The sequence below is a fragment of the Acomys russatus genome, chromosome 5 (genome assembly GCF_903995435.1).
Source record: "Acomys russatus chromosome 5, mAcoRus1.1, whole genome shotgun sequence".
NCBI lineage: Eukaryota > Metazoa > Chordata > Mammalia > Rodentia > Muridae > Acomys > Acomys russatus.
Genome location: NC_067141.1, coordinates 28366929 through 28384473, shown reverse-complemented (window position 1 = coordinate 28384473; position 17545 = coordinate 28366929). Strand labels below are relative to the sequence as shown.

The 17545-nt window shown below is 52.5% G+C and overlaps 3 protein-coding genes across 5 annotated transcripts; 1 reads left to right on the top strand and 2 right to left on the bottom strand.

The window, feature by feature from the left end:
- Window positions 1–2297: 2297 nt before the first annotated feature.
- Fau (FAU ubiquitin like and ribosomal protein S30 fusion) lies at window positions 2298–4237 on the bottom strand. Of its 2 annotated transcripts, none has more exons than XM_051147060.1 (5): window positions 4185–4237; window positions 3867–3949; window positions 3612–3756; window positions 2548–2603; window positions 2298–2467 (listed from the first exon to the last, which is right to left on the bottom strand). In XM_051147060.1, the coding sequence occupies exons 2-5, from the start codon at window positions 3939–3941 to the stop codon at window positions 2342–2344; spliced, it is 402 nt and encodes a 133-aa protein (XP_051003017.1). In that variant the 5' UTR covers window positions 3942–3949; window positions 4185–4237; the 3' UTR covers window positions 2298–2341. The 2 variants fall into 2 exon arrangements, with proteins under 2 accessions (XP_051003017.1, XP_051003016.1); XM_051147059.1 differs by having other exon boundaries at window positions 3867–3964; window positions 4185–4234.
- A 162-nt stretch (window positions 4238–4399) lies between these two features.
- Mrpl49 (mitochondrial ribosomal protein L49) lies at window positions 4400–10108 on the top strand. Of its 2 annotated transcripts, XM_051145942.1 has the most exons (5): window positions 4400–4535; window positions 5136–5286; window positions 7104–7228; window positions 7402–7473; window positions 9271–10108. In XM_051145942.1, the coding sequence occupies exons 1-5, from the start codon at window positions 4458–4460 to the stop codon at window positions 9346–9348; spliced, it is 504 nt and encodes a 167-aa protein (XP_051001899.1). In that variant the 5' UTR covers window positions 4400–4457; the 3' UTR covers window positions 9349–10108. The 2 variants fall into 2 exon arrangements, with proteins under 2 accessions (XP_051001899.1, XP_051001900.1); XM_051145943.1 differs by lacking the exon at window positions 9271–10108 and having other exon boundaries at window positions 7402–7700.
- Window positions 10109–10410: 302 nt separating this feature from the next.
- On the bottom strand, window positions 10411–16962 carry Syvn1 (synoviolin 1). Its single transcript, XM_051145941.1, has 16 exons — window positions 16431–16962; window positions 15478–15626; window positions 15197–15289; window positions 14958–15110; window positions 14816–14864; window positions 14329–14432; window positions 13496–13622; window positions 13277–13376; window positions 13130–13195; window positions 12917–13033; window positions 12674–12837; window positions 12275–12403; window positions 12029–12187; window positions 11762–11948; window positions 10757–10908; window positions 10411–10685 (listed from the first exon to the last, which is right to left on the bottom strand). Exons 2-16 carry the CDS (start codon window positions 15607–15609, stop codon window positions 10573–10575), a joined length of 1845 nt encoding a protein of 614 aa, XP_051001898.1. The 5' UTR covers window positions 15610–15626; window positions 16431–16962; the 3' UTR covers window positions 10411–10572.
- Between the last annotated feature and the right edge of the window lie 583 nt (window positions 16963–17545).

The following is a 17545-nucleotide window of genomic DNA, read 5'->3' as shown; positions in this document are numbered from 1 at the left end:
ACAGATGCTTGTTATATTTTAAAATAGCCTTAGTTAACCTGGGGCAGGACAGATATCAATCTTTTAAACTACCTCTCATAATGGGACAGGCATGGGATCCCTGTCTCAATCCCATGCCATCTTTTTAATAACTTTTATCAAGTTACCTCCCATCTATAATCCCAAATACTTGCTGATGTTTTTTTTATCTGGGCTGGAGTTTTTATCCACACCGCGGGCCATGTTTTTTTTTTTTTTTTTTTTTTTCTCTATCTAACCCATGGCAGCCTTCCTCTCTTCACTTTAGGTCTCTCTCCTTCCTCTTGGTGGTGGTCCCCCACCCCCAGAATTTTTCTCTTAGCCCCCCCACCTGTCTTCTTTGCCCTGCCCAGGTGAGATGGCTTTTTATTAAGCAAAAGGTGGGTCAGACAGCAAGCAGTAATTAGCATCAAAATACATCAGACCATCCCCCAACAATGGTTCTAGGAACATTGTTTGTTTGTTTGTTTTGTTTGTTGTTTTGGTTTTTTTGTTTGTTTGCTTTTTGTTACAGTATTTTGTGTCCATTCGGCCTACAAAGCAAGTAACTGACACAGGGAGACTGAAACATACTTTAAAGCTGCCAGCACTTCGCAGGGCAGAGTCTGAACTGATTCTAATCTACTCGTAAACTAAACAAACTGCTCTAAACTTTATAACATACATATATTCCAAGCACTTGCCACTGTGACCCCTGGGCCAGTCGGCGTCAAGTTTTCACAGTCCTCCTCCAACCGTCAAAAAAACTCTGTTCCCCCGACCACCCCCCAAAAAAAAACTCTGTCCCTCTCCAACTTTTCCCCTCCTCTTCAGGAAGTCCCGCCTTCCACTTCCTGTCCTTCTGCCCAACTGATTGGCTAAACAGCACATTATTGACAGTTGATACATTCACTTAGCATTCCTCCACAGGTTGAGACAAGGTAGCCTTGGCTGTCCTGGACTCCCTTTGTAGACCAGGCTGGCCTTGAACTCACAGTGATCCACCTGCCTCTGCCTCCCCGAATGCTGGGATTAAAGGCATGTGCCACCACGCCCAGCTGTATCTGGGACATTCTTAGGAAAACAAATGCAGCTCTCCAGTGGGTTTTCACAGCCACTATATGCGTAACTACTTTTTAGAGACAACCATACTGGCCTCAAATTCAGAGCTACCTGCCTGCCTCCTTGTGCTGGGATTAAAGGTGTGGGCGGCCATTATGCCTGACTCCCATCTACGTAGTTTTTGTACTTTTCCCTACAAAGGGCCTGAGATGGAGAAGTGAGCTCCTGGGTTTATCCTTTGGACACTGCTGGAGCCTGGTGTGGCCATCTACATTAGTTCTAACAGCACTTGGGAGCCTAGGGAGGGAAGATCGCTGAGTTCAAAACCAGCCTGGGCTGCAGTCTCAAAATAAAAGCTAACAGCCGCTTGAAGATAGGACAGATCCACACCCACTACAGTACAAAAGCGAAAGATTAAATGCTAAAAGCCAAGAGTGGAAGGCAAATAGTCACTATTTACATATCTACAACTGGTGGCCTGACACTGGTTTCAGAACATTGTAGTTTCATCTACACAACTCAGAGGTTTAAATGGAAAGGAGTGTTGTCCAAACTCAGCCTTACCCCATGGTTCCACAGATGAGCAGAGGGCTCAAGTGCACTGGAACCATTCATTAGCCAGCTGCTCAGCCACAGGCAAGGTCACCATGCTTATGTCATCAGGCAATACCAACTTCTGAAAACGGGAGACACCATGTTCTTTGTGCTTTGGACTTCTGAGGCTACAGCTGGTCTCAAACTCAGTGAAGACAGCTCCACTTCCTACCCAAGCCCTCCCCTCCTTCCCATGGGTGTGTTCACAATAAAACAGCCTAAGTTGGGTGTGGCCTTTAATCCCAGCACTCAGGAGACAGAGGCAGGCAGCTATCTTGTGAGTTCGAGGCCTGGTCCACAGAGCAAGTTCAGGACAGCCAAGGCTACAAAGAGAAATCCCATCTTGAAAAACCAACCAACAACAAAAAACCCAGCCTTAACACCGAGTCTGTGTTTGGTTGGTTGAGACAGGGTCTCTACGTAGCCCTGGCTGCCTGGAACTCATTATATAGACCAGGGTGGTCTCGAACTCAGATTCACTTGCCTCTGCCTTCAAAGTACTGGAACTAAAAGATGTGCTCACTAACACCACCACCAGCTGGTAACTGATTCTAATTTACCCTTCTTGATGACCAAGAAGCACTTAACTAGCCTAAAAGTTGTATTTCTCCCCCAAAAACAAATGAAGAAAGCAATTAAGATGTCTGGGCAAAATGGCTTTATTAGAGTGCCAGGATCACAGTGGGACTTAGGAATTAGCATTGGGGCCCTTCTTCTTGCCAAAGGTGGGCACGACATTGACAAAGCGACGGTTGTACTGCATTCGCCGCTTGGCCCGGCCTGTCTTCTTCTTCTTCTTCTCCTGTTTGGCCACCTGGGAAAGGGAAAGACTGATAAAGTCTTCTGCTGTGACAGAAAAAACAAAGTCCAAATACCAATTCTGTCATCACTCACCTTGGGAGTTTGACCTCTCACTTTTCCAGCACGAGCCAGGGAACCATGGACTTTACCTGTGTGGGTAGTGGGAGAAAGACATCGTATAAGAAGCAATGCCACAGCCGGGCAGTGGTGGCCCATAGCTTTAATCCCAGCACTCGGGAGGCAGAAGCAGGTGGATCACTTTGAGTTCAAGGCCAGCCTGGTCTACAAAGCGAATCCAGGACAGCCAAGATAACAGAGAAACCCTGTCTCAAAAGAAAGAAAAAAGAAAAAGAAAAGAAGCAATGCCACACTCAGCACAAGTCTTCCGCCCTGAACTCTTTAACTTTTAAGTGACAGGTTGGGCAGAACAAGGAACGAAATGAAGTTGCAGCGATGGAGACAGGGTCACAGAATAGTTAGCCAAGGTTGGCTCCCACATCAATGTCACCACCACCACTTTATGCATACTAAAGCAAGGATTCTACAGAGCAAATCATATGCATACACATACATAACGCTCTATATACAAAACAAAGACAGGAGCACCCTGAGAACCAATACAAAACTTTTCAGAAATTTATTATTTATACAGCATTCTGCCTGAATTAATAAGAGGGTACCAGATGGTTATAAATGGTTGATGGGAATTGAACTCAGGACCTTTGGAAGAACAGCCAGTGCTCTTAACCTCTGAGCCATTTCACCAGCCCCATATGCAGAACTGACATATATTTGGCCTGGCCTTGATCCACCTGCCTCTGACTCCTGGATTATAGTGGGGACACTGAGAACCACAGTCCGGTAAAGGGCTTAAGTATCACTATGAGGGAGCTGGAGAGGTGGCTCAGTGGTTAAGAGCATTGCCTGCTCTTCCCAAGAACCCGGGTTCAATTCCCAGCACCCACATGGCAGCTCACAACTGTCTGTAACTACAAGATCTGACACCCTCACACCAATGTACATAGATTAAAGTAAAAAAAAAAAGTACCACTATGAACTAAAGGCCGGAGAAGGCACCAGTGTATTACCACAGAATTGAGCTGTTACAAGCTATAACCACACACATTCCGTTAGCTCATAGTGAAAAAAGCACTCACCTCCCAGCATGCGGCCAGCCACTTCCAGAGTGGTCAGGGCCTCTACACCACACTGGCCTAGGGTGGCCTCATCCTCCAGCGGCGAGCCTGCCAGAAGCATGACTTGCTCTTCGGGGGCAATGCCTTCCAGTGAGGCCACATGAGCCTATAGGTAAACAAACAAACCCTACAATGTTTAAAAGTAGACAAATACTCCCCGCGGGCCCGGGGATAATAAAAGTAGCTATGTGGAACCACGGAGAATGACACACTTACTTTGATCTGGGCGACCGTCTCCTGGCCGGTCACCTCGAGAGTGTGTAGTTCCTGGGCGCGGACAAAGAGCTGCATGTTGGCGACTGAAGAAATAGAGGCTTGTGAGAAAAGGAAAGAAACATCCTAGAAAAAAAGAGGTCAGGGGATGGGGAAGCGGGGCAGGCCGTCTCACATGCGGAAGGCTGGGCTCGCCAGCGGCCAGGATTTAGACTAGACAGGCCGCAGAAAAGCCCCTGTCCCTTGCCTTCCCCGCATCCCTTGAGCGCGCAGACGGCTTGCTACCGAGCGCTCCAGGCCCCGCCGTCGCCCATGTCTCACCTAACCCGCGGACGGCGATGCTGCTACCGCGAAGATGGAGTCAAGAAAGAGGAAGGAGCGGGGGCGCGCACGTCCTCCCCGCCTGCTGCGTGTCACGTCACTGCTGCGCGACAGCGAATCGCTGGTGTTTTTAACCTCCTTCCGCCCCCGCCGTCTTTGCCCGCCCCTTACGCTCCACGCAGGCGTTCTTTCCCTGTGAGAAGCGCGCGCAGAAGGGGGCGGGGCGGAGCCGCTTGCGCGCGCAGGTGACACTCCAGGGTTGGGTAAGCCGAGATGGCAGCTACCGTGTTCCGAGCTGCTCTGCAGGACTGGAGGAGCTGTGTCCGGCGGAGCTACCGGAGTCGGCAGCTGGTGAGCACTCGAATTGAGGGCAACAGACTGCGTGCGAGCCTTACTGTTACTTAGGACAATCCTGAGCTACGTATTCCCCCACGAGACCTTAGTTTTCCTCCCTACTCCGGTTGACACTCCTCAAGGGTAGAAGATGCAGGATGGCGAGGGCAGGTGTCAGAGCCGGGTCTGCACTTGGGGAGTCTGGGTTTTGGAAACGTGGCTGCCGCTTAGCTCGAGTTGGTTAGGACCGATAGCAGCTGCAGGTCCCCGCTCGGTGCCTGGTCGGTTCAAGCACCTCATTCGGAGCTCAAGAGTTTCAACACCATGTTCAAAGAAACATACTGAGGAATACTATATTGGTCAGTCTTAGGATGAATCGACTTTGCAGGAATATACACGTTTATCATTTGAGTCCTGGAAAAAATCTTGGGATTCAGTCTGTTTGAGCTGTTTTATCTATTTTTTTTTTCCTGGTCCCCCCTGGTATCCTGCAAACTGGAAAACCGAAGTCTGGTACTTTCCTAGTTCAAGTCTTTGATTTATGTTATTCTTTCTGTGGTTCTAAGTTCTTCTGTGTTGGGTAAACTAATGAAAAGATGTTTGCTTGTTTTGCCTTAGAGCCAGACGCAGGGACCTCCTGATAACCCCAGCTTTGTGGAGTCTGTGGATGAATACAAGTTCGTGGAGCGCCTGTTCCCCCCTACCAAAATCCCAGAACCACCGAAGCATAAACATTATCCCACTCCCAGTGGGTGGCAGCCTCCCAGAGGTGAGTTGAGTGGGGGTAGTTTGAAGGCTGTAGAGGAAGCAGGCCCTTTGCCCGGCTGAGACTTAGGACTTTTAAGGTAGGCTTAGGAGTGCTGCTGAGCCAGATGGGGTAGCCCACTCCTTTAATCCCAGCACTCGGGGCAGAGGCAGGTGGATCTTTGTGAGTTCGAGGCCAGTCTGGTCTATAAAGGAAGTCCAAGATAGTCAAGGCCACACAGAGAAACCCTGCCTTAAAGAGTGCTTCTGTGCTGCTGAGATGTAGGAGAGTTGGTGTTGTCTGATCCCCAGGGAAGGGCCCAAAAGCAGAACCCTATTTATAAGGGTGAAGTCTTCCCTTGTGGCAACATAGAGAAAAGAAGACCCATGTGTTTGGATTTCTCTTCTCCCAGGCCAACTGAGCATGCATAACAGAGATTGCAGCTTAGCAGACTGGCAGTCCGGACTTGAACTTGGCTCTGTCCTCCATTGTTAGTTGTCATCCAGCTTCTCCTAACCTCAAGCTCATCAAAATGGGTGTATTATCTGCTCAGCATGTAAAACTTTAATGCAAGCCGGGCAGTGGTGGCGCATGCCTTTAATCCCAGCACTGGGGAGGCAGAGGCAGGCAGATTTTGTGAGTTCGAGGCCAGCCTGGTCTACAAAGCAAGTCCAGGACAGTCAAGGCTACACAGAGAAACCCTGTCTCACAAAAACAAAAACAAAAACCTTAATACGGAGTCCAGTGTGTGATCATGTTTGTGAAATCTCATTGCCAGTACAAGACTTAGGCCAGCTGGAGCTACAGAGAGAATTTGTATCAAAGAAATCAAACAAAAAAGAATTTCTTTTTATTTTATTATTATTTTTAGTTTTGGTTTTTAGAGACAGGGGTTCTCTGTGTAGCCTTGGCTGTCTTGGACTCACTTTGTAGACCTCGCTGGCCTCGAACTCACGGTGATCCTCCAGAGTGCTGGGATTAAAGGCGTGCACCACCACACCTGGCCAAAAAGAATTCCTTTAACTCCCATCTCTTTGTTCCAGCAATTGTTAACCTCACTGGGTCAATGGGAAAGGAGAGAGTAGTCCCCAAAGATCCAGGGAGATACACTCCAACGAATTATTAGTGTTCTTGAAGAAGGGTCTAACTATGTAACCCTGGGTAGCCGGGACTTACTTTGTAGAGCAGACTGGCTCCAAACTCAGAACTCCACCTGCCTTTCTCTGCTGGGATTAAAGGAATATGCCACCATGCCTGACGTTTGTCTAAAGACAGGGTCTCTCTAGCTCTGGCTGTCCTGAAACTCAATTTTGTAGACCAGGCTGGCCTCGAACTCACAGAGATCCATCTGTCTCTGCCTCCAGGGTGCTGGGATTAAAGGTGTGCACCACCACGCCAGTCCAATCAGCCTTGTACTAGCACTGTGCTAAGCATGAACAGTCATACCCAGCTCTTCATTTCTTCTTGAGCTCTTAAGTGGTAGCAGATTTGTGTGTGGCTCTACAGTACCAAGGTGAAAATTCATCTTTGACTCTATAAACTAAAGGACAGGAGAGATACCCTGACCTGAAGTCTGGAAGCAGGCTTGTCCAGTAGGATTTAATGACTCTGTAACAAGTGCAGTAAGCCTGTAATCCTAGCACTTGCAAGGTAGAAGCAGGGTTATAATTCAAGATCTTAGCCACATAGGGTTTGAGGCCAGTCTAAGATTCAGGAGACCTTGTCTGTCTCAAAGCAGCAACAATCACTCTGACATAACCGTTGGCAGTTTTTCTGAGGCCTTGGTTGCGGTGGGATAAGATCTGGAATTAGCTGGTTTCTTATGCTGTACCCCTTTACAGACCCTCCTCCCAGCTTGCCCTACTTTGTCCGGCGCTCCCGGATGCACAACATCCCGGTCTACAAAGACATCACACATGGCAACCGGCAGATGACGGTGATCCGGAAGGTGGAAGGGGACATCTGGGTGAGTGGCCTCCGCCTGACCCTTCCAGGGCTGAGGGGAGGGGCTCTGTAGCTACAAACTGTTGACTGGAATTTAGGGGACATCTGGGTGAGTGGCTTGGCCTCCGCCTGACCCTTCCAGGGCTGAGGGGCCCTGTGGCTACAAACTGTTGACTGGAGTTTATCTTTCCCCAGGCTCTACAGAAGGACGTGGAAGAGTTTTTGAGCCCACTACTGGGAAAGACACCTATCACTCAGGTTAATGAGGTGACAGGCACTCTTCGAATCAAGGGCTACTTTGATGAACAGCTTAAAGCCTGGCTTCTTGAGAAAGGCTTCTGAGGCCTGATGGTCAGCCCATGTGGCAGTGCCCTCCACAGACTGGCATCCAGAGAGGAAGTGGATTTGGAGTCTCTGGAATGGGATACAAAGAAAGGGGTTTAGTATCCAGGGCTAAAGGGCTTTGAGATCAGGCCTTGCTTTCATAAAGGGGAAAAAGAACTCTTAAAGTTTCCACTTAGGGAGAGCTGTCCAACAGGAGAGTCCACAAGCAACAGTCAGGCTAGCAAGGGAGACATTAACCGCTGTCCCTTTATACGCTGTTGTGGAAGTTTTGGGGCCTCAGTTATGTAAACTTTTTTTTTTTTTTCAAGACAGGGTTTCTCTGTGTAGCCTTGGCTGTCCTGGACTTGCTTTATAGTCCAGGCTGGCCAAGGACTCATAGCAATCCTCCTGCCTCTGCCTCCCAAGTGCTGGGATTCAAGGCGTGCGCCACCACACCCGAACATGTTTTTGTTTTAATCCCTAGTGTGGGATATGGGATTTTCCACCGCAGACTATTTGCCTCAGGCAGCTCTGAGAAGGGCGTGGTCTTTGCCAGCTGCAGTTAGTTTAATTCTGAGGACTCTTGAGGGGACAAATGCCTGAGCCCAGAGAGATGGGGCAGGGGTTCCTCCAAGAAAGGCGGCTGTTGCTGCTCCCCTGCTGCTCCTGGTTGTTGCTGATGCAGTGTGATGAGAAGTCAGAGAGATCCTCAAATGGAGACTGGATTTGCCCCAAGGACCGCCAGCCCTCAACAGCAGGAAGTAGCCAAAGAAAACTGTACCTTCTTCCCTCTAACCTTCCTCTCCTACCTGGTGTTGGGGTGTTGGAAGTGAGAAAGAAATGTAAGAAACCAAAATAAAATAGTTTGGGTTTTGTTTTTGTTTTTTTTCCCCCCTCTGAGACAGGGTTTCTCTGTGTAATTCTCACTGTCCTGGAACTTGCTCTGTAGTCAAGGCTGGCCTCGAACTCATGGAAATCTGCCTCCCAAATGCTGAGATTAAAGGTGTGTGCCACCACTGCCTGGCAATAAAATACATTTTAAAAATAAGCCAACATGGAGCTGGAGAGATGGCTCAGAGGTTAAGAAGAGCACTGTCTGTTCTTCAAAGGTCCTGAGTTTAATTCCCAGCAAGTACATGGTGGCTCACAACCATCTATAATGAGATCTGGTGCCCTCTTCTGGCACCCAGATACACATGGGGACAGAATATTGTATATATAATAAATAAAATCTTTTTTAAAAAAGCCAACACAATGGTGCATGCATTACTTTTTTTAAAGATTTACTTATTATATATATACAGTGCTCTACCTGCATGTACACCCACAGGCCAGAAGAGGGCATCAGATCACATTATAGACGGTTGTGAGCCACCATGTGGTTGCTGGGAATTGAACTCAGCACCTGAGGAAGAGCAGTCAGTGCTCTTAACCTCTGAGCCGTCTCTTCAGCCCCGGTGCATGCATTTCTTTAGTCCAACCATTCTGGAAGGAATCAACAACTGTTCTGGGGGCTTCACAGGACAGACCCGTCAGGACATCCATCCTTGGACTTCTGGAGCTTTTGCTCTAAGCCATACTGGGCTTGGTGGAAGCTATAGAAAGCAGATGACACAGACTACAACGGCAATGCCATGGCCTGGGAGAGACAAGACAGACAAAAGAGTATCTTAGGTTCTCAGTGCTGTACTAGGTAGAATTGTGGGAAATCAGCCTGCTGACCTGGAATCACCTATACAGGGGTTTGAAGACAAGGAAATGCAGACTATTCCTTCCTGCTGCCCATCCCAGTGTTCAGATCCTGGCTACCCTGTTTGACGGAGACCCAAGGAGGAAGCACCACCCTCCCAGGGCTCAGTTTCCCCATGTGTAGGATGAAGCTGTCCAGTTCAATGACCTCAGCACCCTCCTTCCAGGAGACACTGGCCGGTTGGCCGGCCGTAAGCCCACGGGCTGGCAAGGAAAAGGAGCCCAGGCCTGATCCTAGGTTACATGTCCCACCAGTCATTAATGCAAGTTTTTATTTGGCTGTATATACAATTTAAGCTATTAAAATTTGTACAGTATTTACAAATTAAATAATCATCTGAAACTGTCTCCAGAAACTCCTGTAACACAACCGAAGGAAGAAGGAAGCAGCTAGGCCTTGGCTCATGGTCCCTGCCTGGCCCAGAGCCAGTTATAAACTGGGAAGTCCAGGAACCTAGCCCCACACCTGCTCCTCCTTCTTGGGGTCAAGCATTCAAATTCAAAGGAGAAAATTTAAGCCAAAAGCCACTAGGTACAGAAATGGTTCCAGTCCTGAACTCAAGTCCCACAGGTTGAAGGTGGCCTGCCTTGGGTTCTGGGGAGCAGGGTTAAGGAGCAGCACATCCCCTCAGCCAGGCCCACCAGGCAGTGGCTGCTGGGTGAGATGGGGAAAGAGCCTGGGGAGGGGCAGGGCAGGATCCCTCGGTGCTGCCCGCCTGTCCCCCCACCCCCAGGCACTCCTTTCCCTGAGTTGTGTGGTTGCCAGTAAGACATGGAAATGCCACAGGGCTTAGGGGGCACAGCCACCATCACAAAGGGGGTTCTGGGGAGACGGTAGGAGAAGGAGACTGGTACCAGTCTTGGCAGGAGGGTGGGGCAAGGTCCTGGTCTGCCTGCAGCCCCTCTGGGTTTCCACACTTGGGAACAGAAGCTAATACTGTTCGGCACTGCAGCATGGTCCCATACTCACAAGCAGGGCTTGAAGGGGCTTCATCTTCTCCCGGGAAGTGCAGGAGAACAGGCTTCCCAAAAGTTCAGCTTCTCACTCTCAAGGCCCCAGAAGAACACGGCAGAAGTGGAGGAGGAAGGTTGGAGCTGACCAACATCCCCAGGGCTGCTGGGGACGATCAGCTGGGAACTCAGCCACTTCTTGGCCTCAGGGATACTGCCACTTTTCTCAGCTGGGGTTATTACTCCCTGGTGCAGGCAGAGAGGGAGCTGGCACTTGGTGGCAGGATGTGTTCCAGTGAGGGCCACTCGAGAGAGCAGGGTCAGGGCCAGGTCTGGGCAGTGTCAGTGGGCAACAGGGGACTCCAGCTTTTGCAGGCGACGTCGGCGGAGTTCTGCAGCATCAGGCTCTCCATCCTCAGGAAGCTCCTCTGCCGCGCTGCCGACTGACTCGGGAGCTGGGGAGAGAGGTCAGAGGTGGAGCCCAGAGAACCCTCCATACCCACCCCTAAGGGTTATTCACACCTACCTGGAGGCTTTTCAACTTCAGGGACTGGTGAGGAGGCCCCTGGGGATGGGGTAGGGGCCTCAGAGCTGGGGACGCTGGTGGAAGGGGCAGCAGATACCACTGGAGAGGCAGTCTCTTCCGTGGGGTTCACTGAAGTAGCTGGCCTGGGGGGCCTGGCAAGAGAAGGGACAAGAGGTCTGACCTTGGCATTTTGGGTTGGACAGATTCTCCTACCCGACTCCCCACTCACTACCACCATGAGCCTTGCAGGACAAGCTCCAAGGCAAGCTGTTCCTGAATCCTTGTGAGAAGCAGACATCGGTGAACACATGTGGATTAGATTCTCAGGTGAAGCAACTCCAGGGTCAGGGTTCAGCCCCATGGCTTGTAATCACTTGCAGACAGAGACAGCTGACACTGACAGGCAGGCACCTTAGAGGGTAAGTCCGAGTGCTCAAGCCTTGGACTACAGCTTCCTGCCAGCCCTTTGCACATGTCACCTATGACTAGGAATTCGATTGTTTGTTTTTGGCTTTTTTGAGACAGGATTTTTTCTGTGTAGCCTTGACTGTCCTGGACTTCCTTTGTAGACCAGGCTGGCCTCGAACTCACAGTGATCCACCTGACTCTGCCTCCCTCAGTGTTGGGATTAAAGGTGTGCGCCACCACGCCTGGCCTGGCCTGGCCTGGCCTCAATTTTTATTCAGCAAGAGGTCCTAACGCAAGCAAGTGACTGACACCAGCACTTGAAGATGCGACTGGCCGGCTTCAAGTGACTTTCTATTATCTGCTCCTTCAGTGTCAGGAGTGTGTGAGGGGACAAGCTACAGCAGCGGATGTCAAGAATAGCTATGGGTGCACTTCTTGGAATGAAGGATGAAAACACCAGGCATGGCCAAGAGCCCCTGGACACACCTGGAGATAGGTGGCCCGAGGCAACAGAATGTGTTACAAGGTACAGGGAAGACAAATGTAAAAAACTACAAGGGACCTTTTTTGAGCTCTATTAGAATCGGGCGTGCATACCCCAAGGAGGCCAGCACAGTGAGGTACTGGTTAATTTGCAGCATGGCAGCATCCAGTAGCGTGTGTATGTTGCGCAGGCTCTGCAGTCGGGCCTCCAGATGCTGCCGCTCATGGCCCTCCAGTGCCCGCAGCTCCTCTGGGGTCAGGCCGGCAAAACCCGCAGGAGGTACGGGCATCGGCGGGAAGGCTGGCAGGAGGAAGAGGTCAGTCTGAGCTACCTGGGCCTGCCCTCTTTACCCCGAACATCCCAGAGAGGGGCCAACTTACCAAAAGGTGGTGGCAGAGGCATACCCATCCAAGGAGGAGGGAAGGGAAAGCCAGGGGCAGGGCCAGCCTCTGGGCCAGGTACAGAGCCAGATGCTGGGGCAGCGGTACTGGTGCCAGCAGCTGTGGTGGTGGCAGCTGCTCCACTGGGCCGAGAAACAGCTGGCAAAGCACAGAGCGAGCGTCACTCTCCAGGTGTATAGATCCGACTCTGCCACCCCCAGCTGCCTTGGCATGCACAAGGCTCACCTGCGCTGGTGGATGGAGGGGCGGCAGCTTCTCCTGAGCTTGGTGGAGGTGGGACAGGTGGAAAAGGGCCCATTGGGGGCCACAGTGGGAACATGCCTGGAGGAAAAGGAGGCAGGAGGCCCTGGGGGACTGCAGAGGAAAAAAGGCAGCGAGAAGACAGGTGAGCTGACAGTTCCCACTGGAAAGCGGAACTCCTGGCTACTGAGAGCTGTCCTCCATCCTGCAGGCCCTGCTTACCACTCAGCATTTATCTGTTTCTCATCACCTCACCCCTTCCTGCCTAGGACGAGCTTCCAGAGGGCAGACATTTTTGACTCCCCAGCATTGTTGGTCCCGAGCCCAGGGCAGGTGTCCAAAGGCAAAGGAAGGTCCTCTGGGGGCAAATGAAAGACCACTTACAATTTGGGGGCTGTGGCAGCAGTGGCGGGGGATGAGGGGCAGGGGGTGGTCCTTGGTCAGCAGGCTCAGGGGGAGGCGGTGACTGGGCTGGCAACGATGCCCGCAGGACATCCATACGACACGTAGGGCAAGTCTGCTGTCGCTGGAACCAGGAGCGCAGGCAGCTGGGAGTAAGATCAGGGGGTGGTCAGCGGGTCCCCATGAGCCTGTGCCAAGCTGCAGGTGCCCCAGACCCGCTCCCACCTGGTATGGAAGATGTGGTTGCAGGGCAGTCTCTTAGCACCGGTCACCATTTCTTCTCGGCAGATGATGCAGACGTTATCCATTGCCTGGAGCTCCTCGGGAGTGGCATCTGGGTAGCTGGTTAAGACAGCAGAGCCTAGGTCAGGGCCAGAACTGGGAGCAAAGGGATCCCAGGACAGAGTTTGAGAGGGTAGCCAGGACACGCCCACGTACAGCGTGTTCATGTTGCGGATGGCTCGGCGGGACATGACGGCATCTGTCACAGCTTTCTTGAACTGCCTGAAGAGACAAGTCAGTGAGTGCAGGGAGACGGGTGGGAGAGATCAGTGTGCGACAGGGAAGGGACAAGGCTGGACTCACCTCATGGCCAGGTACATGGGCCGAATGGCGAAGAGAGGGAAGGTGTGCACTTTGATCATGATGGTCATGAAGGCCATGTACAGCAGGACCTTGATGAAGCCTGGGGAGGGAGGGTAGATCGCAGCTGGCCGCAGGGCTGGCAGGCACGCTGGGGGATGCTGGGCCGGGCGGTGGGGGGGGAGGGATGCTGGAGGGCCCAGGAGACCCGGATCTCGTTACCTGTAAACAGCTCCGTGTACAGCATGTACACAGCCTTGTTGTCCCAGGGGTTCTCGCTCTGGAGGTCCACGGAGTGCAGCACATACTTGATGAAGATGGTGAGCACCATGGTCATCAGGATGGCGTACTGGAGGGAGGGACAGGAGATGAGCGGAAGCTGTAGCCAGGCCCAGGCGGCGACACAGGCTTCAGACACAGCCGGGGTCCTTCCAGCCTTTTACTAAGGCGACTGGCTCAACCTCGGTTTGCTCCTTTTGTTGTTTTCTGGTTTTTCAAGACAGGGATTCTCTGTGTAGCCTTGGCTGTCCTGGACTCGCTTTGTAGACCAGGCTGGCCTCGAACTCACAGGGATCCGCCTGCTTCTGCCTCCCCAAGTGCTGGGATTAAAGGTGTGCGCCACCACCGCCCAGCTGTTTGCTCATTTGTAAAACGAAGCATTAACTGTCATCTACAACAACATGGTCTTGTTGATTATATGAGATGTGACTCAGGAACACAGCACAAGGCCTGGCATGTGGTAAGCATGCAGCAAATGTGAGATGGGAATGTCTCCTGGGTGATCCACCCAGCAATTTTCTCTTTTCCATCCACAGCCAGCTGTGGCATCAGCCTCCAGGAAAGCTTGCTAAGGCGCCCAGGTCAGGAATCTTCTATACCAGCCTTTCTTTGTGCCCTTCTGCAATCGCCCAGGAGGTAGCCAGGGCTAAATGATGGAGGCTCCCTGGTGGCCAGGCTAGGGGTGGGGACACAGCAGGTGCTCAGGAAGGACTTGTGGGAGTGCTCACAGCACATGAAGGACCACCTCAGCTTTCTTCCCCAAAACCAGTTTTTACCTCAAAGCCAAACACCAGCTGCACAGAAGCCCCACGGGTCAGGATACTGTGATAAGCGTGGCTGACGAAGAGAAAGTCCAGGATACCCAGGAGGAACATAAGAGCTGTGGAGACCCCCAAAAGGAGGGAAGTGAGGTCAGCACAGGCCTGACAACCACTTCCTGCTCTAGGATGGTCCCATCCTCGTGTCCATCATGGTCATAGACCCAGCCATCTACTCAGATGTGTACACCCGAGTGGAAGCAGCCCTCTGGGAATTACTTTTGCTCAGGCATGGTGTTGGGGCAACCCAGGCCCAGGGGGGAAGGCAGAGAGCTGAGTGCCCAGGCAGTTAAGAAGCCATGGAGTGGAACAGAATGGAGACTATGCAAATTAGCTTCTTAAATTATCTTTCCTGTACAGCTGTGGACTAAGCACATTCTACCCCTCAAGAACCCCCTGCCGCCCCCTCCCCCGCCGCCGCCACCTCTGCGTGAGTCTCACTTACAGACGATGCGGCAGTGAAACAGCCAGGAGATGTTGGGGCTCCGTTCCATCTGGGGCGGGAGCAGAGAGGTACACCATCAAGATGGCTGGGGTTGCCCCAGGCCCCAATCCACCAGCAAGCCCGTCAGCCACTCCCAACTCACAAAGTCCACGCGATCTTCAGCCAACCAATGGAAGCATTTGAGGAAGAGGAGGAGAGTGAAGAGCGCCACAAAGCGGGGGCTGAAGTCATCTCGAAAAACAGTGAAGGCCAGGCAAGTCTCCGTGACAGCATACCAGGACCGTTCCAGAAGGTGCTGTAGGCGGAGCAGGGGACGATACGGAACCCAGTCATTGTTTGCCTGGCTCTGGACCCTGTCCTTTGGGCCCACCAACATATTACCTCCATCTCTGCGGCCCTCAGCTGCCCAAAGAACACTTTGCCCATCACCTTGCCCAAAAGGAAGACGAGGACAAAGGCCTGGATGTACAGGACCTAGGAGTAAGGAGAAGGCCATGGTTTGAGGTCGTTTCCTGCTTTCCCCTGCTGGGCCTCAGCATTCTGACAGGTCCCCAAGACCATCATAGACTATTCCAAGTTAGGCAGCCAGTGGCTACTTCGTCCCAACTTCTATGACATGTAGCCCCGCCTCCTTTCCTTCCCTCCCTGGGTCCTGAACTCACTGCCATGCTGGGGCTGGACTTGGTCAAATACACCACAGTGGGGTAGAACTGGTGTTTGAGGTAGTAGGCATGGGCTACCACTGCCCCGGTCAGCGCCAGGCTGGCCGCCATCATCACTGCGGTGCGGAACATCGCCCTGGCCCAGAGACCTGCACAAGGAAAATGACATTTGTGATGTCTACACTGTGCAAATGTAGCACAGTCCCTGGCAAGGTGTCCGTCATAGGGGTCATCTCTCACTTCACCCTGACAGCCATTAGATTCAAAACGGCATATACTCCCCGTTTCACACAGCAGAAATGGGACTCAAAGGGTTTAAAGGCGCACACTGATGCAAGATTTGGAACTTGGGTCAGTCTCGTTTCAAATCTAGGGCTCTTTCCACGCTGCCTGTCAAGCTGCCTCCTCTAGGGTGTCAATGAGGCAAGGCAGCAATGTTGAGAGAAGGGAGGTTGCCACTGCTGACCCTCTGTAGGAGCTGTAGCAGGCGGGAACGCTGGGCCTGGCGGGGGTTAGGCAAAGCGCAGAGGGCACAGCCTGGGAAGGTGGCACCACCAGTGTGACAGCTGTGGCAGGGTGGTCAGCGCAGACGCGCGCCCAGCGGGGTACGTCAGCCTGGAACCCTGGCGCCCCTACCCAGCCCCCCAACAGTGTCCATCCCGAGCACCAAAGAAACGGCCGACCAGCAGGGTGCAGCGGCGGGATCCAGCGCCACCCGGGGCGCCTCGCAGCCACGCACCTGTGAGCGCCGAGTGTTGCGAACCTTACAAGCAGGGCCCAGCCTCTGAAACCGTGGCTGGGTCGCCGCCTGAGGTCTACAGGCATCTGACAGGCCGAAAACTGGCGGCGGAACGCAGTGGGGGCGGGCTGATCTCAATGACCCCAAAGGGCAAGGTCCTGGACCTGACACCCCAAACCCAATCGCAATCTGGACCAGACTTCGGTCCACTCACCAGGAGCCCAGCGCCGCGAGCCCGCTCAATCACCGCGACTGCAGCAGCCGCTCCGGTTAACAACACTCCCCACCCCCTGCGAACCGGAACTTCGGGGGTAAGACACCTCACTTCCGGCGGCGCGGGGCAGGGCGGAGTGGACCGTACCAAGTGCGCTTTGCGCGCAGCGATTTCGCCGGCGCTTTTGGGGCCCGTGCGCACGCAGCCGAGACCAGCAAGAGGTGTGGCGTGTGGTCACGACCAAGAGGGCAGCGGGAGAGGCCTGAAGCCCCCACCCGCCACTTGTTAGTCACCGTTGTAGAATCACTACCCTAAGCCCCTCCAGGCCTCCGGCTCTCAAAGTGCCTGGAAGATGGGGCATTCCGCGGGACGTCCCATTTGGAAGGGGAGACAGGAGCGAGCAAAAGCCAGACTTTATGTCAGGCATAAAAGAAATATAATGTGCCAGCGCCTGGCTCCAGGGACAGATACGGCACCGCAAGAAGTAAAGCGCTTCCTGGAAAAAGCTGGATGCAGAAAACAGATATATGGCTTCCTAGGTCACCTCCCCCCCCGAAACCGCCCCCCGTACCCCCACAACGCAGCTTGAGTAGGAGTGAATTGGGTCCCGTGGCTACCGCTGATTGGGTGTGGTAACGTTACGCGGACCAATGAGAAAAAGAAAGAAAAATTTCTGGCCTATAGGGAGAGAACAGCAGGTGAGTGGTTGCTAGGGTCAGTAGGCACTGTTCCTCTGAGGTGGGTCCTAAGGCAGCTGGCTGCCAGCGGAGAAAGCGCGGTAGGCGGGCAGGGCATCCTTATCCTGCCTAGGGTAACGCTTGCTGCGCCTACAAAGGAGCCGCGCTTGGGTGTGTACGGACTGACACGAAGCAGAGCTCCAGTTCTTGCTAGGCTGAGGTGGAGAGTTCTGTGCGAAAAGGTTGACTTTTCAGCACCCAAAAGCTCAGTCAGCGTGTGCGTTCATACCTCAGTTTCATTCAGTGAGGGCTCAGGCACTCAGTATAGTCACAGAAAGAATGGATACTGTGTCCTTTGGACCTTCTCTTTGCCCGTCTACTTAACGGTTCGTTCCCACCTAGAGGGTGCTGGTGTCATTTTTAACGCGTACTCAGTGC